The sequence below is a fragment of the Callorhinchus milii genome, unplaced genomic scaffold, assembly GCF_018977255.1.
Source record: "Callorhinchus milii isolate IMCB2004 unplaced genomic scaffold, IMCB_Cmil_1.0 Scaffold17, whole genome shotgun sequence".
In the NCBI taxonomy this organism is placed as follows: Eukaryota; Metazoa; Chordata; class Chondrichthyes; order Chimaeriformes; family Callorhinchidae; genus Callorhinchus; species Callorhinchus milii.
The window spans coordinates 6,797,485-6,825,190 of NW_024704758.1; the positions used below are offsets into that span (position 1 = coordinate 6,797,485).

The window sequence follows — 27,706 nt, forward strand, 5'->3', positions numbered from 1 at the left end:
CCGGGAGGACGTCCCAAGGCGCTGCTGGCCTACAGCCCGCAAGCTCATCATACAGGTATGCACTCCCAACAGGAGACCTCCCAACCAGGAGTCCTCTCAACCAGGAGACCTCTCAACCAGGAGTCCTCCCACTGAGGCCTCCCCACAGGAGTCCTCCCAGCGAAGTATAGATGAACAACAACAACAACAAGATTACATCTGTATAGCGCCTTTCACATCAGGAGGATGTCCCAAGGCATTGAACAGACAGAGCTATTATGGACCTGAGCTGGGGGGGGTGGGGCGGGGTGGGGGATAGGTGGAGGGTGTGTGGTGGGGGGGGAAGCAGGGAGAAAGCCCGGTTGATGAGGGGGGTCTTGAAGGTGGCGAGGGGTGGGGAGGGGTGGGAGGGGGGGAACTGTAGGATGGAGTTCCAGAGGGTGGGAGCTAGTAATACATATATCTATATCTATCTATACAGGAGTCCTGTAGCTCAGTGGTGAGAGCACTCGCTTTGCAAGTGAGAGACCTGAGTTCAATTCCAGGCAGAGGGCGAAACCTCGGGGAAGTTTCCTTACTCCACACAGAGCCTAATAATAATCCCTCCAAAAGCCAGAAACAATAATAAAAATTGGTCATTTTCAATCCACGACTGTTTGTGGGACATCGCTGTGCGCAATTGGCTGCCGTGTTCGCCCACAAATATGCAGTCACTTCACTTTACAGTGTGTTCTGTGAAGCGCTTTGGGACGTCCTCCCGACGTGAAAAGCGCTATATCAAATGCAAGGATTATTATCTATCTATCTATCTATCTATCTATCTATCTATCTATCTATCTATCTATCTATCCATCCATCCATCCATCCATCCATGGGGAGAGCCTCATGCATATTCGACGCCTCATTTGCATGTCATTAGCATACGTAATGACGCGACGGGGCGTGCGTGCGTGCCGTGCGTGCGGGGGCGGGGGGCGGCGCGCGCGAGCGAGAGAGAGTCAGTTAGTCAGTCAGTCAGTCAGTGGCGCCGCCGCCGCCGCTGAGTGTGTTCAGCGCAACTGGTCCTCGAGCCTTTCCCTCCGCTCTTCCCCTCCCTCAGCGGCATTGAATTGACCCCCCGACCCCTCCCGTCTGTCTGTCTGCTGCCGCCGCCGCCGCCTTGTGTTTTTTTTTCTGACGGTCTTTAGAGGGGGTGGTGGTGGGGGGGGCGGAGAGAGAGAGAGAGAGAGACCCGGAGTTGCGGGGAAGGTGGTGTTGGGGAGTTGGTGGGGGTCGGCGGCGGCGGCACAAGAGGCCGGGGCCGGGGCCGTCTCCCCGTTACCATGGCAGCCGCGAAGGACGGCGGAGCGGCGCAGGAGAAGTTCAAGCTGGTGGTGGTGGGCGGCGGCGGAGTGGGCAAGAGCGCCCTCACCATCCAGTTCATCCAGGTCAGTGCCGCCGGGGGGTGTGTCTGGGGGCCACCCCCCCCTCACCTACACCCCCTCTCCCCCCGGGTTGTGGGGGGGGGGGCAATAATCTAACCCTCGGCTTCGGCCTAAACTCGTCAAACCCGCAACGACCAAAGCCATTGGTTTCGGTGTCTGTCTCTCCCCCCCCCCCCCCCCCCCCGCCGCTCCTCTCTCTCGCGGCGCCGCTCGCTGTTTTATTTATTTATTTATATATATATATATGTGTGTGTGTGTATATATATATATATTGTGTGCGGAATATATCTTTTTATTGCTTTAAATGGCGCCGCTGTTCTTGTTGCGGCTACTGCCGCCCCTTCTCCCTCTATCGTGTGTCTGTCTGTGTGTGTGTGTGTGTCTCTGTCTGTCTGTGTGTGTCTCTGTCTGTGTGTGTGTGTCTCTGTGTGTGTGTGTGTGTCTCTGTCTGTATTGTCTCTCTGTGTGTGTGTGTGTGTGTATATGTGTCTGTCTGTGTGTGTGTCTTTGGTCTCTGTCCGTGTCTGTGTGTCTCTGTCTGTGTCTCTCTCTGTGTCTCTGTGTGTGTGTGTGTGTCCCCTTTCGCTGTCGACCAGAGCGTTTTCTTGAGTTTTTTTTAAAAAAAATAAAATCACTTAACCCCAACACCACCAAAAACAAAACAGCCCTCTCGCGGGGTTCTCCTTTACCACGGAATAAAACTTCCCACAGGGTGAGGGAAGGGAGGGAAGGAGATTCGAGAGGAAAAAAAAGAGGAATCGCAGTTGTGTTTTTTTTCCCCCCCCAGGTTTTTAATCCTACTTTCAGGACAGCAGACAATCTAGAAAGGTTTTTTTTTATTATATATAGATATAGATATGTGTTTGTGTGTTTTGGGGTGAAATTGGCAGAGCCTGTTAACCCGCATCGTGTTTTTTTTCGGTAAATTTTTTATATATTTTTTAAAAAAAAATCAACTTGTCGATTCATTTCAAAATCGCTGTGTTTATTTCAAAATGACCCCCGCCCACGACGACACAAAAAAAAAGTAAATAATCGAGACCAATGATAAAATGTTGGGTCTTTTTTCTCGACGTGAATCCGAAACTGAGACAGAAATCTTTGTAAACTTGGCTGGTGAGCCCCACCCAGAACGCTCACTCACTCACTCACTCACTGGGGAGGGAATGTGTAAAAAGTTAGCCTGACCGGACGGCGACAGGGTTTTTTTTTGTGTAGATCACTTTAATAGGGAGACTGGTACTGTTAAAATAGCGGTAACTGATCTAATTCCAGGCAGCAGTGGGTTCTTTTGCTTGAATGATTGCCCCCCGACCTCTCGATTTGTTTCCCTTTAACGTTGCTTTGAACCGTGACATAGTGGAAAGATTCCTCCCTTTCGACTCGACGAGACTCTATAAAGTGATTTAAAAGGAGTTTCTGAACTTGGGTCGGTTTTCGTTTTTACGTCCCACCCCCCTCAAAAAAACAAACAAAAATGGTTACGGTGGTTAAGGGTGCAACATTTTTTTTCTTGAACGACTTGTATTGATAAATTGCGAAGTACCATTTAAACAGCTGCCGCATTTTAGCCACAGTATCTGCCTACAACTGCTCTCTTTACAGCTGTCATTTAATTCCTGTCGCCTGACTACAGCAAACGTTCCAGATCCTGTACACCATTCGTGTCAGTACTCAGCACTTCATTCTATAATGATTTTTTTAATATACCTCTCACTGCAAACATTTTTTTCACCTCCTCAATTTTCTCTCCTCTGTTGAAGGCGTTGACTGGTATGTTCGAGTAAGCCTACAGACAAATTTCCTGGTGCAATATCTTGCCTAAATTCTTAATGTCTGAACCTCCATGTTGAGTGTTGGCAGACTATTCAACCATGGCGATTGCTGTTCTATCCTCATCTGATGTCCACAGTTGTACATATTGCAGCAGGGGACACTCGATAGCGATCAGAGTAGAAAAAGTTCAGTGTAAGGGCCTCAACCATTCTTCCAGATAATCCTTTCTTGGGATTGATTACCCTCTTAACTATCTTTTTTCTCTTTATTGGCCTTAAAATTTGTAACTCTGAACTAAAACTGCTTTGTCCTACTGTCTTAGTGTACGTGAAAGTATTGTTGTGTTTCTATGGTCTGTATCCTATTTAACATTGTACAAGCTTCTCTAGGACTTGGGTAACCCTTTTATGTTGCATTGACTCGAGCTATAAGACCCTCCTCTTCGACTGTGCCTTCGGTCACCATCCTCCCCCCGCCCCACCCTCACTGATCCCGACCCCCCGCTCAGGTCCGAAACACTGACAGAGCGCCTTGGGACGTCCTCCTGATGTGAAAGACGCTATACAAGTGTAATTTTGTTGTTATCCAGGTATGACTTGATCAGAGTGCTGTGTGCCATAAGCATGACTCTGAAGGTCTAAAATCAAGTAGTTTACTATCACGTATCCCATGTTTATGGCTGCCTCACCTGGTTGAGACATGAGCGATAATTCAACTAATTGCTGAACGTATAGAATAACGTAGGTTCACGTGTTGCTAGGATGAAATACATGTCATGCTATTCGTTATCTTAATAGACCATTCAAACTTGCTTTTGTTAGGGTCACCAGACCCTTATGAGTACATCACTGCTTGTATCTTTTAACACTCCAGCCTGTATATAGTACTACACTGTAAGTTTAAAAAGCCAGAGGGCAGGAAAAGTACTTGCATTCCATACCTGTTGAATCATGCTATTTAGGTCAAATATTCTTAAAAGTCATTAGCCCTGGGCACATCTGTTTTGTGCCACTTTCTTATGGATAATCCTGTGAAATTACTGTGTCATAAATTGAGTAATATAATAGAATATTCAAAATGTCATCAATGCTAAAAGTTTAAGTTGTCTGCTCTTTTGCATGCCTGGAATATAAAATCTCTTAAACTGCTAAAATACAGAGCTGTTGAGTGCTGCGCTAATGTCCTTGTTGTCAGTCACAGAGTTGAAGACAATTATGCATCCTGTTTTTCATTTAAATGAGTACAGCATTGAGGACTGAAACTAAAATAGTGGCCTTGTGTGACAAGAGAATCTTTTCATTGAGAGATTCAGATGCTGTTCTCAGCATTGCAAACATAGCTTATGTTATATAATGTTTCTCTTTTCTCTTCCCCTGTCAATGGAATGCATTGTATAGTATCTATAAATGTTTATAGGGTTTAGCGTTCTCAATTTTTTTAAAACTTTGTTTGAAATCTTGCAATAGTTCAGTATTCAGATGAACATTTGAAACTCGTGTGGTTGAACCAGGTATTAGGAAAGTTAACTGACTTGATCAACATTCCCCACAGAAGTTCTCACAACGACTTTGTTTTTTCTAAAGTTGGCCACCCAACATAAGACACTGTGCCTCATGTAATTTTGGATCAACATTTTGAACAAAACTTCTTTATTTGGTATTTGTATGTAAAAATGAGTGCTATTAGAAAATCACCTATGCTGAATATTAAAAAAAGTTAAATTATTTTGATATTTATTTTTGTCTATTTCAAAAATCAAGGGTCAGTCATTCCTTTTATTGTCCTGGCAATATTTTCTTTTAAACATGCTACCCAATTCCTGAAATCAACTGAATTTGTGGTTCTCCCAACCTTTGTGACTGGGGAAAGACCATCAGTGCTTACCTTGCTGACTCTCTGCTTTGTAATTAATTATTATATATTCAAGACATCTGTAGGATCAGGTGGACTTTACTGTGCTGCATGAACAAGCTACTAAGAAGTTAGTCAGTCCTACAATGGTTGAAAGTTTTGTGAAGAAATACTAAATTTCATCTCTCAAGAAAAGTGAACATTGTGTGTACATTGTTCACATTTATTCCCTCAACTTCAGGAGTGAAGACAAATGATAAATAATACTTCAGGCATCTCGATCCAATACTGATGGTTCCATATTATAAATTGGTTTAATGTGGCAAAACAGTCTGCATTTGGGAGAGCTTGAAGAATGCCTACTTTATTGGCAGAATGGAGTTTCAATATTAACATTGTGAATTTTCTATTGAGTGCTGTTGCTCATAAAATCTGGAGTAGCAATTTTATAACAATTTGGAAATCCCAACAGGAACTTTAGTCTCCTGATCAATGATGAGCTTTAGACTCAAAAAGGATGTGGGGACATTTTTTACCTTCAGAGATGGAAAGGTTTCTGAAACCTTTTTTTATGGAAGTTCCTAATGGAACTCAATTCACTGGGCAATGTTATGCAGTTACCACCCAGAGAGTGCTTGAGTAAAATTGATTCTATGGGCTTTAGACAAAGTAATCTTGACTTCCAGGATGTCTTTGATGGTAACTGATTAATACAGGAATATCTGAAAATTAAGTACTCGTTACTGCATTTGGTGAGCTGTACTTTTGCCTGTAAGGATTTCTGAATAACTCAAGTAAATATATATTTGGGGGAAATTGTATTTTCAATTTCTGCGCAAATTTACTGATTATTTTTAGTATTAAAATGGAAAGTCTTTAAATTAAAACCATTACTTTGACTTTAGTGCTACTGAAACTCCAGTGTTTTTTATTCTGAACTGTATGTTGTAAGAATCCATACCACTGTTGTTTTCTTAAACTGAGTAGAGGTTACGGCCTTTATATTTCATTGATCTCTTTGGGTGGGACTAAGTGGCTGTGGCAGGAATTCAGTTGTAGAGAAAACAATGTGGTGTTGCAAACTGTGAGCACCTTCAAACCCTAAGTCGCTGATTGTCTAGTATGTAAGCAAATAAAACTGGAGAAATTCATTCCCCCATGACAAAAAGACCCTGTAGAAATAAAATGTGGAGGATGTGGAGACTTTTAAGTTACAATGAAAGCACCCTGATCGATCTAATAAAACCAAAAGCTTCTATCGTAAAACACTATTTGTTCAGTCCAGCTGGGCATCAGAATGTTCTGTTCAATTACGTTGTGTACAATTAAATTTCGCTGAGAGTATAATATCATTGCTGTTCTATAATCATTTAGCACAAACTTAAGTCGGAGTTCTGTCGAGTTTATTTCGTAAGTTTCTATGCTGAAACAATTCAATGCAGCGTGTGTGATCGGTTATTTCAATTTTTCACTTATCCAGAAGGGAGGAGTTAGTTTGAATTCAATATTATCGCTGTGCATTTTGTAAAATGAGCTCCAAGGCCATCAGGTAAGATGATTCAGCTATTTCCAAGGGTACTGCGAGCACTCTTTTCCTTTACCCCACATCCCTCAAATGGTGGCATCTATCACTTAGTTATTTTTCACACCCTGCCTTACTGAGACCAACTTGTAGAGATGGCTAAACTTGCTCCTCCAGGGTAATATGCTTGTTGCAGTAGCTGTTTATGAACTAAAGTATATTAAGATAGGATAGACGTATGATATTCACAGTTCATAAAAGCATGATCCTTCAATGTTGTTTTTAATTAGCCTATTGCAGCAAGGAATCTGCACATTCCTAACACTAGAATTGTCTTTAGACAAAGAAATGGTAAATCTGGTTGATTTCTTTTGGATACACAAATGCAGAGAGATTAGAGTTAAAAATGCACACTTGTGGACAAATGGGTTGATTGGCAGAAGTTTCTCTTGTACATTGTTAATGTTTAACACAACAATGCCAGGAAAATAAAATCATGTGAAAATATAATGGGGTATGCTGGCTGGCTTAGAGACGTTTCTGAATCTGAGGCAACATTATAGGAATGCATAGATGAAATGATGTGATTGCCAGTGGAATCAGTGAATGGCTATTCTGGTCGGTTGTCTTGTCCCCTTAGTACAATAACTCCTTGTGGCTGACTTCATCTTTGTTTAAATCTGCATTCTTACAAAAAATAAATGATCAAAGGAATTGCCAAGGGGCCACATACCATGCCTAGCTAAACAGGTGCTTTCTTTACATTTCTTTGCCCATGTCACACCCATGATTGTTTCCTCTTCTGTGAAAAAGCTCCTGGCACTCCATATTCCCTGATGCTGCGTGGGGCACATCCGTTTCTTACTAAACAGAGTTTAGCACGGTACTGGAATAATCTGTACTTTTATGCAGTTTATGTCCAAAATAGTTTGTTTTAGATTGTAGCAAGGAATGTAAATTTAGATGCTAGAATATTGATTCCTTTACAGGGTTCAGGCCCTCACCAGGTTTGACTCCAGTTTTACTTTTGCTGTGCATCCATTGTTTGTAGTTGCAGGACCTGTGTTGTTTCTGAATTCACTATTGCAAGATTCCAGGACTTTGTGGACTATATCCATCTGCACATAGTTCATTTGTTGTGACTGTAACGCTTTCTTGATTATGTGGTTTTATGTGTACAGTAACATTGCATATTATACCAGTATATAAGCTGTCTTGTGTAAGAGTAACAGCAGATTCAGGCTTTCCATTCTAGATACCCTCTACCTTCATACCTGAATATGTCAAAATAATGTAAACCAAATTCACTCTTTATACTCCAGGTATCCTGTGCTGAGAATATAAGTGGGATGTAAATTGGGAAGCAATTTTTAATTTTATATTCAGTAAATATTTTATCAATTAAATGCCTAGTGAATTATGGAAGGTGCTAATTTCTTTCAAATGTCTTATTTTGCATCATTTCTTTTGATATGTTTGCTGTGTTTACCAAGACACATCTGTTTTCAGCCCACGAGTTTGCAGGTTTGAAGTGACTTTTTGAATGTAATTACTGGAACAGCAGCCTCTTAAAAAAAACATTCTTTGTCTTTGCACCATTGGTTCTACACACTCCTTGGGACCAGTTATGCACCAGCATCTGCTGAAATCCAACCAAAAAGTAATGGTTGGTCCATTGTGTGCAGAAATTATCCATTCCAAAGATGATTTAGGTTGCCTTATTCCTCCGCTGGCTGTAGTTTAACTGTTAGCTTACTTCTAAATCTTAACACTGATTTGTGATAAAAACCTGTTTTGTTTGTATTAAAATATTATGGGATTGTAGCAGTAATTTGATTTTAAATGGACCGATCTCGTTATTTAATGAGCAGTGCTTTCAGAGGATTAAACAGCACGTTACAGATCTAGTTTTATATCCTGAGGATAACCCTTAGTGTGGAAAATGGGAACATTTTTACAAAGTGAAGTTTAGTATTTGTATGGTTCATTTACTAAACGTGATCTGTACTGTAAAGCTTTTAAAAAGTGGACTATTTACAAGAGTAAAGCAACTGATTTAGAATGTGTGAGTAGTACTTTTTGTGATTCTGTGGTTATCAGTCCTTATAAGGCTTGTTTAACTGACACATCTCTAGATGAATTCAGATTCTGTGCTGACAGTTAAAAATGCAACTGAGCTGAGTTTGTTCTGTTCAACTGATTGTAAGAGTGCCCTGAATACCCATTTTGGAGATTGAGCCAGTCATTGGCCAAAGGCTGACCTCTGAAATTATGTGTATTCAACTCAATTAATGCCCTTCAACCACAACAAATTGCATTTATATAGCACACCTCATGCAGGGTAGCGTCCGAGAGCACTTTATGCCTTTTAAATCTGTGGCAGTGTAAACCAAGCACACCAGAATGTGGCTTCTTGCTGGCACAACTTCACTAGGATGTCATCATAACCTGGCAGCATGCTCTCCACTTAATTTTCCCCACTTGCACCCGCTGAGTTTTGTTTTTACTGCCTACATCGTCATCTGCCAATTCTGCATGTTCAGGCCGCTATTATGTTGTCCTCCTTCAGTTAAACCAAAATAACTATTTGCCAATGTAGCAGTATTCCTATGGGGTGGAGAACAGTTTTCAGTTTAGAGGTGTCAGCTCAGAGCATGAAGGATAAACTTGTCCAGTCCCAAAGATTCCCTCCACCGTGTGTATTTGATATACTCAGTCTGGATTATGGCACAAGTATTAGTATAACCTAATCCAATGCTTGGTTATATCTTGAGTATTTTAGAATTAGGCTTCTCATCTTGGATTTACTACATTGTAAGTGGATTATTTTAAGTCTAACTGATTCTATAGTAATCCCCATGTGTGGTACACCACATGGAGCATATGCATGCGTAAGAGACAGCTAGAATGTGTAAACTATCACTGTCGTTTGATTTTTTCCTAAGTATGATACACAAGTAAACTGTTAGGAAACTACTTTAATTTCTCTTCATCTCCAAATGGGAGTTGAAGGAATGCATATGGTGCATTGTTTCAGCGACACTTACTGGATGAAAACTGGCCGACATTCCATCCCAAAGTGTAGTGTTAAATCGTACAACAGATCATTCATACATGTCATTAGTTAGCATCATGGTGGTATGCGAGTCTGCCAACATGAACCTGGTGCTTACTCATTGCTATAGAATCAAAGAAGATAGTAGCTGTTCTGTGCACCCCCAGCAACTCCAATCTGCGGTTTGCACAAGATTCCTTTTACCAAGTTAATTCCACGTTAATGCATTCTTCATTCTGGTATAGCTGTGTACTTCTGAGCTATAGTACCAAATGCACTTTAAACATGCTTTTAATTTTCAGCTATGTTAGAACCAAATTTCTTTGGTTCTATTGTTCTAAACCTTGTATAATTTTTGAAGATCCTGACTTGACAAATTATTCATGAATGTGTATTTGTTTTCATTAAATTCTGTAAACTGCTGGGTGTACTTTCGATCAAAGTTATCCAGATTATAGTTCACTATATTTTTCAGACCTATGAAGTTGAGTGATGAAAGACAGCAGTGTCTTGTACGCTCATTTATTTTGTCAGCAAAAAGTAGCCCACTGAATTTTGTAGTCCAGACAGTTGGGATTATTGTGCTCTGAATTCTATTGTCTAATGGTGATCTAAATCCTTGTCCCTGTCTGTGTTTCATCTGTCTTTTGTTTATATGAATAGGTGGTAAATCTGCATTTGTAGGGATTTCAGGACATCAAAATATTATGTGCTGTGTTTATACATGCGCTTGTTACTAATTTGAACCTGGATTTTAAAAGCTCTCAATACTTGGCGTTGAACTTCTATCCTTTGATGCAGACTTGAATTAGCCAGAAAACTCACGTGTGCTGTGAATCTGTTTTTTCTGATTTCAGTAAATGTATAGCTTAATTAACTTTTGAGTTTTTTAGTGCTTGAATAGATGGGATACCAGTCTTCTATTTGAGAGTGTGAAGTATAGATGTAAAAAACTTGGTTGTTCAAACACAGGATCAGTGATTTGGAATTCATGGCTGGACATGTTGGTTTTGTGAAATTTCCAGCTGAGCAATTTCTCGTACCCCCCACTCAGCATTTGAGCTGAAAATTGATCAATGTTTCAAAGATTAGAGTGATGTTGAATTGAGCTGTCAATCATTGCGATGTGAAACAAGTGCTGCAACTACTTAATTTGTAATGGGGTTTCTTCAGTTTGGTTTCTTCAGTCGATCTGTTGCTTGACAGTCACTAAGCACTGCTCGAACAACCTGCAACACTCAGTTTTATAGAATAATACTGAGGTGTATAGTAATGGCTCTAAATGCTGTAAATTTGCAATAAAAATAGGAACTGCCAGAAGTGCACAGCAGGTTTATAAGCATCCCAAATGGCGAGGTTCAAATCAAAGGTTATCTTAAGTGATCTGATTGAAGGGTCCCACTCAAAAGGTTAATGTATTGATGTGTTGTAGAATGTTCTATCTTTATAACCACAATACTAATAAAGAACAGGCAATGGAAAAAGATACATGGGGAATGAAATTTAAGTTGATATTTCTAGTACTTGAAAAAGCATTACCATAGTTAATACAATTGCAGTATTCAATACAAAAAGATTCTACAATACAGTATTCTTCAATTCTGTTTGGTTTGCATATCGCTGAGTGGATAGTGTTAAGCTTGGGCTAGGAGCCACTATATTGAATAATGCTTGTTATATGTAGAATTGCAGAACTATTTGACTGTTCAATGTTTTACTGGAAGATCGTATTGACTTTTTTTTAAAAACAAAACCTATAAATCAAATGTTTCAATTGTATTTTGTAATGGTTTCAACAAGAATGAGTAATGAACGCTGATGGTAAATGATGCATGTTTTTCCTTTCCCCGGGTGCAGTTCTGGCAGCTTAATGGATGTAGAACTCGTTATTGGTAGTAATAAGCCAAATTTATCTGAGAAAATGCAACTGACTTGGATTGTGAGTAGTCCAAAAGCTCTTCAAAGCCTAGAGTCTCACTGGTGTAAAACTGACATTTTGCTTGATTAATCATTTGGATCAAGCTGAATATTATGTCCTTTTTATGGCAAAGTATTATTGAGAGATTTTGGCTGGAGGAACCCTACTTAATTGTTCTCAATTTTTGAACTGTAGTACAGTCAGGTTTCAGTAATGTGAGAACATTTACAAGCTTCCCCCCAAAATTTAATATTGTAACAGAAGCTGTAATTTTTATTAAAGTTGCATCTGTCAAAGTAATTGGTCTTTTGGGAAAATGGTTTTAGTCCTTGGTTTTTTTCCTCTCCATTATAACTGGTGTATTGGTTGAAATTTCAAACATCTTTGAATTGCATCCACTTAAGTGCTAAAATGTTTTTTTTAACTCCTGGAGATCATAGCACGGAAAGAGGCCATTTGACTCATTCTAGCTCCTCCCAGCGGGACGTCCTCCTGACGTGAAAGGCGCTATACAAATGTAATTTGTTGTTGAAGCTAACAACTCTAATTTCTATTCTCTACTCCATCTTATGTTCTTTTATATTCCTCTTCAACTATTTAGTCAATGATCTAAGTATGGTCTTGGCCTCAATAGCTACGTGTACAGAATTCACTTGTACAGTATTCTTTGCAAGAGAGAGACCTGGGTTCGATTCCTGACAAGGCAAAACCTTGGGTAAGTTTCCTTACTCCACATGCCTGATAATAATCCCTCAAAAAAAATAATAAATTGGTCATTTCAATCCACGACTGTTTGTGGGACACTGCCAATTGACTACCTCATTTCGCCCACAAAATATACAGTCAATTCACTTTGCAGTCTATTCTGTGAAGCGCTTTGAGACGTCTAGAAGACGTGAAAAGCACTATATCAAATGTAAGGATTATTATTATTCCTGTTTCATTATATTGTCTTTGGATGAGACATAAATCAATGTTTGCTTGTTCAGGTGAAGATTGACAACTATTAAAAAAAGAGAAGGGAGTTTCTCCCGTTGTCCTGAACAGCAATCCCCCAAAGAAAATTAGTCATTCATATCATAACTGTGTGTGGGACATTGCTGTGCACAGATTGGCTGCAGCATTTGCCCACAAGGTATATTGTCACTCCATAGTACATCCTGTAAAGCTCTTTGAGGTATCCTCCTGTCGTGAAAAGTTTTGTCAAGTTTCGGTATTATTAATTATCTTCTCAAAACATTTCAGAATTTTATAGATTTCTATTAGTTAATTTCTTAAATCTTCTCTGTTCCAGTAGGAATTGACCCAATTTGCCAGGCTATCTATCCTCAGTGTCTTATAACCTTTTTTCTGTGTATTCATATCATTGCTATGCACAACTTAGCTGCTTCATTTGCCCTTGGCATCACAATTGCTCCATTTTGCAATACAGTATATATACTTTGAAACGTTTTGAAACGTCCTCCAGATATCAAAAGCGCTATATCAAATTTAAACGTTATTTTATCAAAATACCGAGTTGGATTATCCTCATTCAAGTAGTTAGAGTGGGGAATCTTAAAATGCATCATTAATTAAGAAATGAGTTATCTTTATTCAATAAGTAATTGATTAATGAAGAAACAAGCTTTCATATTTAATAAGTTATTGATCAAACAGTGTCAGTTATGTTTGAAAACTAGTGTTAAACATTAGTGCTTTACAAACTTTGTCATTCATCCAACAATCCAAGCAAACAATTTGACTTGCAGGCATTACATTTTCAGAAGTAGAAGCCAAATATGAATGAATGTTTATGAATGTAAGATATGTTGCTGATTGATTTATATGTTTGTGGTATATTTTTAAAATATATTTTAAAAAGAGAAATTTAATAGCTTGTATTATGTGCTCAAGTGGAATGTAGTTATGAAAATGGATTCTTATATTTATTAGCAGTTACATTTTTCTACTTGCATTTGATTTTTATTCTGATACACTCTACTAACAAAAAAGATCAACTACAAATACAATGCTTCAGAGAAAAAAGTGCACATTGTTTATGGCATTTGAATTACAAAAAATCAAACCTCTTCTCATTGAAGTCTTTTCAGTATGCTTCTATTAGTGGATGAATAAATAAGTTGCATCCCATTAAATTAATATGAAATTAAAATTTGAAAATGCTCTTAGTATGAAGCAAGATTGAAAATCTCATTAGGACAGTGCTTGCATTGATCCTTGCCCAAAAGTACTAATTGTCTGCAAGTAATTCTCAGAATCCGTGCACTGCCCTACATACTGCACAATCTGTCTAAAAATGGTTTTCTTTATTTTAAAGTCCTTATGAATTTGATATCACTGCAAACAGTAGCTGCTTGTTGCAACACACATTAGAACAAAGGTTTAGCAATAACAGAACAGAAGTATTAAATGCAGACAACTTTCTTACCACAAAATTCTTTTTCATTTAGATTGAATCCATTTTATTATAATAAAAATGTGTTGCCTAGAATTAAATGAACTATACCACACAGAAACAGGCCGTTCGACCCAATTAGTTGTTTGCTGTTTATACGCCACGTGATTTCCCCCTCCCATGCCCCTCTTCTCTGTTTCCTCGTGTTTGACAAAATGCATTCAAAAATCCAAAATAATCTCTGAAACGTGAGTCTTGCCTTCGTTTTAACTGCCATTCCTTGAGGTTTTGCCATCAATGAACTTCTTTTTGAAATGAGCAAAACAGTAATAATAATAATCCTTTCATTATTATGAAGTCTTTGAGACGTCTCAAAGTGCTTCACAGAATATACTGTAAAGTGAATTGTCTGTATATTTTGTGGGCAAAACACAGCAGCCAATAGTGCACAGCAGTTTCCCACAAACAATCATGGATTGAGTGACCAAATTATTATAATTTAATTATTTTTTGAAGGGATTATTATCCCCGGAAAAACGATCTGCCAATTGACTAACAACCGGGTTCCTACTTAATGCCAAATAAACAGAGGGGTGTGGAGTAAGGAAAGTACTCCACACTCCTCTTGCTTGCGAGGCTTGTTCTGCAGATCATGGTGTTTTAGGTATCACGTTTTAGCCCATTGCCAACAGTGTTTCTCCCCTCCCCACACAGAAAATAAAGGGCACTGTTTCAATGGCCTAGTGGATAAAGGTAGCACAAAGCATATAGATGCTATAGGTTTCAGGTATTTTGAGGAATGGAATTAGTGGGACACGTTTTTGAACCAAACAACTGCAAGTACAATGTGCTTATTCTGGGTGTTGCACACATGCTGGTGTTTTTTCCTCTTGACAAGTTGAATCCAGTTGCCTCCTATTTAACTGAAAAAAAGTTGTGGTTTTGAGAGTTCAGTATGTTTAAACTACTTGTTTTGTTTAAATTGTGGTATCCTGCTTTAGGTAGTGCAGAAAAAAAACAGCAAACTGCAAAATGGTTTTGCACTAAAGCAATGGGTTGTTTTGGATGTCAATAAATAACGTTTGTACTTTTGAACTGGTTCCTCTCAGTGCACTTGATTGTATAAGCCATTCGTTTTCCCTTTTTGTGTAGCTGCAGTGTTCCCGTCATTACAATAGGATCTGTATATTGTATCTGCTTCATTCATATGTTTTAATAGAAGTACTGATAGAATTTGAATATTACCAGTGCCCAATGAATGTTGGATTACACCATGCAGGAAACCATGTTAGTTTATAAATTTAGAAATCTACAGTTCAGAGAGAGGCCATTTGGTTCATCGAGTCCGTACTGTCTAATTGAGTAAGGCGATCATTTGTTTGTTTGGGTAGGTTAGAGTGATCTCCAGTCTCATTGCTCTTTTGATTTCAATATTGCTATTTTATTCCCTTGGTTGGATACATTATAAAAGTAATTTGCTTGATCTTAACGGAAGCTACAATATCTTCTGGAATAAAAGTTCCCATCTTTTATTCAGTTTGCATTGTGGCCTTATTTAAGCTCAGTGTTCAGTAACATTAAATTTAATCAAGGAACCATCTCCCTTATTTTCTGTAGAGCAGGCTATGATTATTTGTACTGTGTTGTAATACAATCACTTATATACAGTTTAATTTCACCCAGGGCACATTACTATTGAAAGAAAGTTCAGAGAGCAAACTAGAGACTTTGCTAAAGTGATTTTTGTACTTTTTTTAAAAAAAGGAAAGTTGCTTTAAATTATTTTTAACCTTGTGTTTTGCAGTTTGAGTGCAGAGGCCTGGGTTCAGATCTATGAAATTGTGTAATGTACAGGGTGACCAAAAAGTAGTGATGCCATTACAATATCTAATGAATCTTAAAGAAATTATGATTTTTTTTAGATAATATGGTAGTTATCACGACTTTTTGGTCACCCTATATTATTATCCTTGCATTTGATGTAGCGCTTTTCACGTCTTCTAGATGTCTCATATAAGGAGAAAGCTAATTATCTGCCCCAACTTGTACAAATGGCATTCTGCTTTCCTTCATTAGCTGAAATAAAATCCAATTTAGCTTTTGAATTACTTTTAAAAAATTCTTCCAAACATAATTTCAGTGCTTTCTGCAGAGTGTCATGTGTAAACGAGACAATGTTATATTACTGTCCTCTCGACACCTAATCCATTTTGATAGTTTTTTCACACTTTTTCGTTTTCTACCAGAAGCTCTAGCATGTAATAGGACAGACTCATTAACAGTCACCACATTGTTTATAATGTTTGCAAGAGTAATGACATTTTTGCATCAATGTGTGATCTTAGCAAGGAAACTGAAAGATTGCGTATTGGCAATTGGTTATTAAAATTGGGGTGAGGGATAAATAACAGCAGTTGATTTTGCAAAACAGTGCTGATTTTATAAACACTGCTGTATTTTATAAAGGAATGTAAATGTTTCACTGGTCAGTTTCTGTTGCTGATTCTGAAGGATGCATGAAAGAATAATTGTTTTTGGTTGCTACAAGGGTGGCTCTGTGGGCTCAACGTTTTCCAGACCCTCATTCATACAATCATCACGTCCATGTTTGACTAATTGAACGTCCTGCTTGCCGGACTCCCCAGCTCCGACCTACGCATGCTGCATGCTATCCAGAACTGTGCAATTTGTGTCCTCTCCCCCACCATCTTCATCACCTCCATCTTCACACAGCTCCACTGGCTCCCAGTAGATCAAAAACAAGATCCTTATCTGCATGTTCAAATCCTTCCATTGTTTTGTCCCTCCCTACCTCTGTGACCTCCTGCAACCCTTCTGGCCTGCTTACTTCCTCCACTTAGTGAAAACTGGCCCACTTCATGTCCTCCCCCCAGTCCACATCACTCAGTGCTGGGCGAGCTTTCAGCCATTGTGCCCCTGTGCTCTGTAGCTTCATCTGGAGTCTTGCACCTCGCCCCTCATTCCCCACCTTAAGACCTATCTTTTCGATTGCTTTTTGTAATCTCTTCTCTCTCCTTCCCCCCCCAGTTTGGGTTCCCAGTCAGCTCTGAGACATCCTCCCAACAGAAAAGGTGCTATATAAATGTAAAATGATGAATTCAGCTGTAAACTGCATTATGGAAATGGGTATGTACATGTGGGGACAATATATTGAAGATCCAATAGCATACATCATTTCATTTCACGATTCAGAATTATCTTCTCTTGTGGGATGGTTGAGGAAGTGAGTAAGGGATTAATACAGTAAATTATTTTTGGGAGTGAAAACCCTAGCATTTATTTTTGTATACTTTTCAAAAATGTAAATTGCTTTGTGTGTGTTTGTGTATATGTCACTTCCTATGGCAAGTTTTCATGAAGCATTCAAGGTCAAATAGGGTGATGTAGTTATTTGCAAAGGCACAGATTAATACTTGGGTATAAGTGTTTTTTCCCCCCATGTCTCGAGAGGTAGCAGGATAAACTGTGCCTCTTTTGGCAGCACTAACTTTTTTTCCTGGCTGACACCTCAACCCATGTATACAGGCTTTCTCAGTTTTCTTTAACTGATATCATAAGTTGTACTAAATGTCTGGTTCTGCTCTCCCACTGGTTTGGCTGTATGTTTTAGAAAGGGTCACAATGCTGGGCAATGAAACACGTGTGATTTTTCTCCTCACCCCTCAACTCAGTGGCATTGAGACTAAATCTGGTGCTCAACTGTTTCCTGTTTAACATCAAATAAATTAACACTGACTGGGATTCAAATCTGTGACCTGAACTGAGTGCTAACCAGGAGATAGATGTTGCCTATATTCATCAGGCCGCAGAGGTGAAGTTTGGGAGATCAGATCCTTTTATGTTTTCAAATCCAAATATATTAGTTCTTTCAAACCTTCTGCTCCTTTGGAATAGTTGGGTGAATTGTGCAGTAAAAAAGGGTGGGGTTTGCTGAGATTGGAGCATTCTCTGTTGTTGTGGTTGTGATTACAGGAACACGCAGGCTTGATAAAGGAAAGAACAGCCCAGCCTGCAGGGCGGTGATTCGTTTGCTCAACTTTGTAGGAACCTTAACAACTTGGAACTTGATGCTTCATGAAGAATCTCTTTCATTGAATCCCTTTGGATCTTGATTATTGTGGTCATTATGCAAACATGAAAGCTATTTCAGTCTTCTAGCATACTGTATTTCATAGTTTTAAAATACGAAATAGAACAAGTTTCTTGTCTCACAGATAGTAAAAACATTTTATAAAAGTTACTACAGTATGTAAATATTGTATGCAGAACAAGTTCTATCTCTCAATTATATATTCCATATATATGCAGTCAATCATTCATTTTGTAATGTAATGATCATTTAATTCTGAGAAATCAAATGCCCCTACTTTGAGTGTAACAAGCAAATTTTGAAAATTCAAAGATACTATATAATCTATAACATAATATAAATATATAATATAATATAACATAATATAAATATATAAAATCAAGATACTATATAATCTATAACAATCTTTGCATTTGATATAGCGCCTCACCACATCTTTGAGACATCTCAAAACACGTCATAGAACCTACCGCAAAGTGGATTGACTATATTTTTGTGGGTGAAACACGGCAGGCAATTGCGCACAGCAAAACTAGCAAACAAATTAGTGTTTCAAAAACCAATAATAAATACAAATACAAATGTGTGCAAGAAGACTGATGCCAGTTTGCCCTTTAACAGCAGCTTGCATTTTGTTTTACACCGTTCCGTCAGAAGGAAGTTCCAAAGTTCCAAATACATTCCCAGCGCTACTTTGGAGCATAAATTTAGACTATGAGGTCAAGTCACAATATGAGACTTGAATCCACAACCTTCTGACTCTGAGGCGAGAATGCTCAAAAGTGCTTCAGAGATTTTGTCGGGTGCCAAACACTGAGCGGGGAGAAGGGAGGTGACCATTGGCTTCATCGAAGAGGTCAATTTTCAAAAGGTTAAGCTACTCAGCGCTACATTTATGGAACAACAACACATATTTATAATGCTCCCTTCATGTACGGAAGCGTCCTGGAGCGTTCGACAATGGCAGAGTCTAACACCAAGCCAGGGGAAGAGAGAGGGCAGAGGTGACAGTAAGCATGATCAAAAAGGAAGGTCTTTAGGCGGGATTTGAAAGTGCGGAGAAAGTTGGGTTGCTGCTTTATTTAGAAGTGGCAGTGCAATACCTGTGGCTCCCAGTTCTGAGATATTTGCTGTCTAAATATCATTGATCCGTGCATTAAGACTTCCTTCAGATGTGAAAAGTTACATAAATGTATATGTATTTACCCACAGTTGAGCAGCTACATGGGTGCATGATTGCTCAGGTTTAGAAATTGTAAATTTTGATTTTGATTTTTGGCTGGCATATGAACGAGCATTTATATTACATTTTTTTTTAAAAAGCCTTATGAAGTAGTACTCAAACTTGTAGTAGAATCTGGGTAGGAGATTTGATCTGTGTAATTCAAAGCATTAAACAGTCCTGTCTACGGTATGGTATAGACCTGTAGTTAGTATCGTGAATCGGTAGTTCTGGAATCTTGTTGCCCTTAGAATAAGAGGCTCTGAATAAATGTTTCATTTGTCTGGAAAATATAATTTTTGACAGTAACTTTTTTGTTGTAAATCCGAGTCTTTCACATTTGTATATTTCTCAGCAGTGCCGCAACTTTAAATTCTCAAAGTGCTTTACAGAATGAAATGTGTTTGAGGTGCAGTCACTAAATAATTCAAACTTGAAGTGAGTTGAAATGTGTTTTTGCAAGTAATTTTTGAGTGAATGTTTTACATACTTTTTTACTTCCTCTTTGCAAACTGCCTGCATTGATGTAATCTATTTATAGTATTTGCTAGAATTGTGCAGCATTCCCTCTAAACGTTCCGACAAGATAACTTTATCTTACATTTTTTTAGTTTCCTCCTCCATTTCTTTAATTTCTTCTACACTTGTTCCCCAAAAAAGCACTTATCAAACTGTCTTGCAAAACATTTTTTAGCTTACGCAAGCAGCCCTCCATTTGTTTTGATTTCTGAAACGTTTCAGATGAAACTATAGCTTGCTGCTTGGTATCGAACCCTATGCTTCATTTCGTACTGGAATGAGAAATGTGAATATTGTGCAGAGCTGAAATGGTTGAACTCCTAACTGCCCTTATTGACTTCTGAGGTTGATTTTCAAAGTTCAGTCTAAATGCACCTACAAAATAATCGCGACATGTTGTAGTATATTCTGTGATGCACTTTGAGATGTGAAAGGCGCTATAATAAATATTAGTAGTACAGTAACTTCTAATAACTTGAGCCTAGCTTGACTTGGCACTGACTTGACTTAAGCCATCATGTGTCAATATCCCGGTCGCCTTTATATAATTATATTTATGCCTAACATGCCATCCTGAATAACTCAGCCCTTTCTCTTGGAATGAAGAGTTATTAGGTGTTTACTGCGTATACAATTGCTGTAGTGGTATATTGAGTTGTATTGTTTCTGAATTCCAGTAAGTAGAAATTCAGCAAAACCTGTTTGAAGCATTGATTTATTTTGAACCTGGCATGGCATCACAGCACTCATCTGAAGTACTTGTTGGTTCCATTAGAACAGCAGAAAATCAGAACAGCTTACTTGCTTAATTTCAGTAAATGGTGCAGTTATAATATGCAGACTCATGGAAAAAGATCAAAGTAATGCTTTGCTTTTGTCGATGGATACTGAAAATGGCAATGAATTGGGGGAAAATCTCCTGGCTGAAAACTTGTTCCAGCAAACATTGCGACATTTACTGTTTTGATGGTAGAATAGTAATGATGCAGCAGTTTTTTTTCCTAAATTCTGAAGGTTGGCAGTTGGCATAATGAACTGTCATCTGCAGTGATTTTCTTTTCCCGTTTAGTTTTGCCCTGATTTCTTCAAAGATTATTATTTTGGGTAAATTGCAGTTTTAATTTGGAAATGCCTGCTTGGAAGAATGATCAATTCTGCATGTTTATCAGCTGTGGTATTTTGCACATAGTTTAGATGTTGAACATTCCAGGCACCTACAGGCATCGTGTATTTCATCAGCTTGCTATTCTGTTATGTAATCGAACCAGGTGATAACTATTTAAGAAGTAATTCTCGTCTTGTTTTCTGCTGGAACGTTGTGTGATATTAGTTTACATCTTATCTTGCGATTACTGAAAAAGTCTCTAGCGCTGTGTTTCTTGGTGGCGGAAAAACGCAGGGAATGAGTCCGAACTGCATTCACCCAAGAGTACCATTTTAGCATGATGCACTTTGTATGGATTGACAGAATTCAAGATTGCTACGTTTCAGGCTTGTTGTCGAACAAAATAAAGAACCTGGTTTTATACTATGTCAACATTTTTCAATAATTACCATCAATTGCAGTGTCATTCTGTAGGCAAACATGGCAACTAGTTGTGCCAATAAAGGCCCACAAACAGCCAAGAGGTGAATGACTAATCAGGAAAATTTCTGACTGGAATTCAATAGAAATTTAGCTCATCGTAAAACAACTCCTTCTAGGTTAGATGCGTCATGTATCCCAGTGTAACGAGTTCCCTCCATTGAATTTTTATGTTTGTGGCAATAAGATTCATATAAATGTTACCCAGCATCATACTTCTATAAAGTGATTTTATCCTTCATGCCTATTTTTTCTCTCCTCAAAACTATGAACATCTGCTTCCCATATTTGCTTGCTTTTCATCTTCATTTAAAAAAGCTTTTCTGCACATGCTATCTATGTGCGTATGTCAAATTGTATTTTATTTTAAAAAAGTGTGGAAGTATTAGTCAACATAACTCGGGCTGTTTTGCCCAGTCTGATCACGAGGATTAAATTGAGTCTGAATCACGACAAACTTAATATTTAACCTGTACAGGTTACCTTGTTAATGGGGTGGGACAAAGGTGAGAGGTATAGTTTAATAAGTTATACATACCGACTTTGGATGCTGCTTGACGATCACTCTAAAATTGATACAACCTGATCCAACATGTTTTCACTGACTTTGTAGAGTTTTCTCCTTCCTCCACTTCAACCTGTCGACCACTTCATCCTCATACACCGCCTCTCCTCTTTACTTAATCTTCGCGGACCTGCCCTTGCCTGGTTTGATTCCTGTCTCTCTCTCACCGTCTCCACTTTGTTGCCTCTAACTGTTTCTCCTCCAGCCCCCGCATTGTCACATCTGGCATCGTCCTGGGATCTGTCCTTGGCCCTCTCTTTAATATGTACATGCTCCCCCTTGGTGACATCATCTGCAGATATGGGGTTAACTTCCATATGTATGCGGATGACACCCAACTCTTATCTTTCTGCCTCCACCCTCAACTCCAGGACCCCTGCTGGAGTTGAGGGTGGAGGCAGAAAGATAATCCAGAACTCTGCAGCCTTGTCCTCTCCTGCACCAAACTCTGTGACCCCATCTCCCCCATTCTCACCCAACTCCATTAGCTTCCTATCTTTCGGAGGATCCAGTTCAGGATCCTGGTCCTTACCTACAAAGCCCTCCATGGCCTCATTCCACCCTACATCTGCGACCTCCTAACCCCCTACCAACCCGCCTGCTCCCTCTGCTCAGCTGGCCCCCGGCCTGCTCCACGTTCCCCTACCCACCCGCCCCACCATTGGCAGGAGAGCCTTCAGCCACTCTGCCCCAACCGCTGGAATTCCAACCCCCAATCACTCCGCCTCGCCCCTTCCTTAGCCGCTTTCAAGTCCCACCGCAAAATCCTCCTCTTCGACCATGCCATCAGTCACACCCTTCCCCTCTCCTCCCTTCTCCCCACTGACCCCAGCTCGGGTCTGAAATGCTGTATACTGTCCAGCGCCTTGAGACGTCCTCCCGACGTGAAAGGCACTATACAAATGTAATCTTATTGTTGTGTTGCTTTAATTGCTTGATGGATGTGAATAACACGACTTTGCCCTTGAATGTATTTTTCATTTGCGCTCATTCCCCTCCACTCACACTGCTTTGTGTGTTACTCCTTTCAAATGTATGTATTGGGATCCCACAGCGTTCATGTTTCTCCTATTTGTGGCAATGTCTTTAGTTCCCCAGATTTTCATTTTTCTGGTATCAGAGTTGAAAACGAGGTGATGGGAGGGTGTATCTTTCTCAGGCTGAGATGAATTCTCAAGAGTAATCTTGTATTTGGAAAGATTTGTGGTGAAATTGATCTTGCCTACCTCTGATTTGGCAGAGTTTCACAAGGACAATGTGCAAAGGTATTTAATTTCCAAGTTACTCTTTTCTTGTTTAGTATGATATAAAATCCTTGGTGCCATGTGATACCTCAGATTTTCTTTGTTGCTCAAGTTAGAATTGACAGCCTACTGGGTGCAAGTTTGTCAGTGTGGTAACCTTGAACAGTTTGATGCAGAAGAGAAGCCCCATTCTGCAAGGTAATGAACACTTCCCACTGGGTGGCCCAGGGGCTATATTTTCATGCTTTTGTGAACATTAATTCAGATTGAAATTGTATGGAAATTGGTGTAAACATTTTGCAAGTTTTCTCTTCCCTCCCTTCAAAGAAAAGGTCACATAGTCTATTTCTTGGAAATGTAGCTTTCATTTTCAAGGTCTTGCCTGTAGACAGATAACTGAATGTGTATCCGACAGTTTGTGAATATTTCACTCTTATTCCTAGAAATGGCATTTTTGTTGTGAACGGTTCCACTTCAAGACTTCCACATAAACACACAAACGCTAGATAAGTTATGTTGCACAACATTATAAAGAAAATAGATGGTTATGGTAGAAATTTAAGTCAATTTTCAGGTCAGCCGATTGTACAATAATAGCTTTTCTGTCTTTGGCTATTTGTGGAATCCTTGATCTATTGCAAATCACGTGAGGAAGCCATTCTTTTTTTTTCTTGAACACTGTTGATTTAAGCTTCATGTGTGGTGCAACTCAATTTAAATTCAGCGTTGCAGACCTCAGTGTGTGTGGTACATCAGGAGTATTAGCGTGAGAAACCGATCCAAAATTGTGCATGAAACAGTGTAATCTTTATCTGCACTATGTATAGTAAATAATGTGGTTTGTTAGTGCGCATGGGCAGATCTCCATTTATATAATTTAGTTTTCTGCTGTCTTCAGCATTGATCTGTTTACAGTGTTACTGGGAAGGAAGTACTTTGCTGGTGAGTGAACCTCAAACATTGCGAGTTGAAGAAATCTGCCCACCCCCACTCTTGTAAACAAGCCATGTTTTTGAAAAATCCCACTTCAAGAAGGCTATGACTCACTGCAGCTTTTGTTTCAGTACAAAAGAGAGGTGTTATCTGTATTGCAGTTTACAAAATAATTCAAGATAACAAAGAATGGTTAGATGAAGAAAGCCCTTTGGCCCATTTGATCTCAACCTTCCAGAATACTTGCCACACTGTCTTTTTATTGCACCATTTAAACATTTTAAGTTTGTCTGGAGCCCTGCTTTCTGCCACCTTATAATAAATAATTCTTGCATTTGATGTAGCGCTTTTTTTAACCTTTCCCGTGCAAGCCATAAATCCACTTGTTGCATATCCTAGTTTCTTTGCAGCATCTTGGCTAACCCTTCTGATTCCACAGGCACAATCTATGATATTTATTTTACAGAGAACTATCGGTTGCTGTTTGTTTGGGACGTCCTCCTGACGTGAAAGGCGCTTTATAAATGGAATCTTGTTGTTGTTGTTGTTGTTTGTGTGTTTGTATATGTATATTTTATGGCATCCTTCAAAGTGGAACGAACATTAACCGTTTTTCACTGTGGAGTAATTTACACCACCAGTTGACTGAACATGGGTTCATATTCATCACTGGTGCCCTTTTTTCACCGCAAAATAAATTTGACTGATTTTTAAGAAAACAAGCAAAACGATCAAGGCAGTTTTGCCTTATTCCTGTGTACCTTCACTTGAAGTAATGCATTGCAGTCAAACTTTACCATTTTTGAAACTTATAGATCCTCAGTATGCATTTTATAGAAGTACAGCAGAAAAACAAGTGCTTCTCCACATGAGCCACCAATTCTAATTCTACTTTCCTGCTGTCTTCCCATACCTTTATAACATTTTTCAGGCATCTATTTAATTCCCTTTTAAAATAATTTATGGACTGTGCTTAACCATGTATATCAAAGGAAGCCACATTACAGCCACAGAACATGGTATACATTTGTTACCTTGATGTCAATTGCTTCTTTTCAGTTATGTGTCTGGTCTTTTTTGCCTATTGTTTTGCAAAGAAATAACTGGGGGCTTGTTATTAAGATGTATAGCATTCATCCCTCCTATCTGTCCTGCAAATTTGTGATCACATCAACCTTGATTTCTTAAACCTTACTCGTATTGGACTGCAGCAAACACAAATTAGTAATAGCATAGTTGGAATGACTGTTTGGCATTTGCTGACGCAAAGCGACTGAAGAGTTTAATTTCACCATTGGCCACAGGGTCCTGCGAGACATCTTGTGAGCTGTCGGAATGAGCTCAGAGAGGGGAAGCATGATGATGTGAAGTTAAAGCAATAAAATTGATTTTCAAAGTTACTTTTTTGTTGTTTGTTGGTATTAGGGTCCTTGGTTCTGTGGAGCAGTGTGTCATTATGGGAATGTGTTGGTGATCTCATGCTGTCTTCAACATTGACCTCATTGTGTGAAAAGCTTATCAATAGTGCATTGCTTGAGATTCTTTAAGCAATAAAAACATGCAATTTGCCTGAAATTAGGGACTCGAAAGATGGGAAACAAAGTTTGTGAGGAAATCTTTTGATGGGTTTGTTTTTAGAGCTAATTAGACTTGGTATTTCAGGACTGTAAATTATGTTAGTTTATTAACTCGTGAAAGGAAATGCTCTTTGATTATTGAAAAAATCACATTTTTCATATCAGAAATGTATAGGACTGTAGTTTAAACATTCTATCACATCCCTGTAGCAATATATTGATTGCTGAGGTATACTCAAAAGAGAAAAGATTTTATTGATGTCTAGAAGGTCTGTCTCTATGTGGTGAGCGATTTTTAAAAATATATAGTCCTGCTGTTTACAAATGACCGGAAACTGTGGGTTGTGCTTTCTCATTGTTCTATTAACCACTCCTCTTTCTCTTCTGCCCCCCTCCGGACATTCGTATGCAAGCTTAAAAGCCGATCCTGCAGAGTACTTCATCTTTTCTAATCCAAAGATTCATGGTTTTTTGGCTGCAATTTGAGAGCTAAGTGATGGTGCAAATGTGGGCATCAGTTAATAGTCGTATTTTGATGACACAAAACTAATTCAGTTGACTAAGCTGCCAGCATTTAAATTAAAATTTGTAAAGCTGACGCTTTGTTGCCTCCTCATTTAAAAGCACAGTTTGATATTAAAATTGGAAGTTGGTAGGCTGCATATCTGGAAGGATCTGGTGAATGCATCTGCTTTGCCTACATTTTAGTACCAATGTTGGTCACTTTCATAATTAAAAACAGCATAAGATCATCAACATAGATCCTGTGTGTTATGATGCACTGCTCCACAGATCACAACAGAATAAGGAAACTAACACCAACAAACCACTGAAAAGGAGCTTTGAAAATCCAATGTAATTATACCCAGCATGAGTGATTGCCTTCAAAAGAAGGGCTATGGTAAAAATGGAGACAGAAAAAGAAGACAGAACGCGGACTTGTTTTAAAACTATGAAGCATTTGATAAGATGACAATAAATTGACTGTTTCCACTTACTGGTGGGCCCGTAGCAAGAAGGCATACATATAAGATAGCCAAGATATCAGATATCAGATCAAAAAACATTCAAGAGCAACTTCTTTACACAGAGAGTGATGATAACGTGGTGGTACCAGAAGCTGTGGTTGAAGCAGAAAGCATTAATACATTTGGTGGGTTCATGATGAAGGGACGAGAGGATATGGGGGAGGCTCATGTGGAGTATAAACACCTGCACAGACTAGTTTGGCCGGAAGGCCTGTTTCCATGCTGTAGATTTAATGTAATGGATTCATTGGAGTAGTAATACTATTGATTACAATTCACCATTTTTCCAGAGTAAAACACAACTTTTTGTTTGTCATTTCTAATATTTTTGAAGGTTTTGCATTGTCACTGGGTCTTTTCTGTTGCCTTTGCCATGCTTCAGATTACGGACCTTCATGATGTTTGTTCCTATGATAGAGCAAAGCAATGATACCAGGATTTTACTGAAGCAATTGTTGAATGTACACTTTGAGGTTTATGGAGAAAGTAAACCTACTGCGTAAAATACTCTAAATAGGTTGTTAAGATCTGTTTTACTTGTACACAATATGTGTGTGTATGAACACCCAGTAACTGTTTTTGAGAAGATATTGAATTGTACAGGAAGGGAGGAACCTGTGATTCCCCAAAGTACCAAGAGAAAACAAATTGTAAAAAAACCACAAAAATCGTTTGAATATTAAACGATTTAAACAAATTAGTTTTTGTATTGGTGTCAGATCATTGTCTGGATGCTGCAGATTCAATCTATCAGCCCACAAACCTGTACATAACAAGTCTTCAGTTTGTTTAGCATAGTGTGCAGTATGGTCGTCACAAAAATGTTAACTTTGAGATGAGATCACTTGTGTCTGAATGCACTCTCCTGAAAACATCAAAACTAGGTTCATACTGATGTTACTAACGTGCAGAATTTTCTAATATTCACCCCCTCCCTTGAAGACTGCCCGAGCAGATATTACAGGCTGCACTAGTAGATCTCTGGCAGTTCACCCAAGT

The 27,706-nt window shown here is 38.9% G+C and overlaps 1 protein-coding gene across 1 annotated transcript in view; it reads left to right on the forward strand.

The window, feature by feature from the left end:
• The first annotated feature begins 1,206 nt into the window (after positions 1 to 1,206).
• rras2 (RAS related 2) overlaps positions 1,207 to 27,706 on the forward strand; it is a 48,091-nt gene continuing 21,591 nt past the window's right edge. The window contains exon 1 of the mRNA XM_042341438.1: positions 1,207 to 1,406. Coding sequence (XP_042197372.1) covers positions 1,302 to 1,406 — 105 coding nt within the window. The 5' untranslated portion in view covers positions 1,207 to 1,301. The remainder of the gene's footprint in view (positions 1,407 to 27,706) is intronic.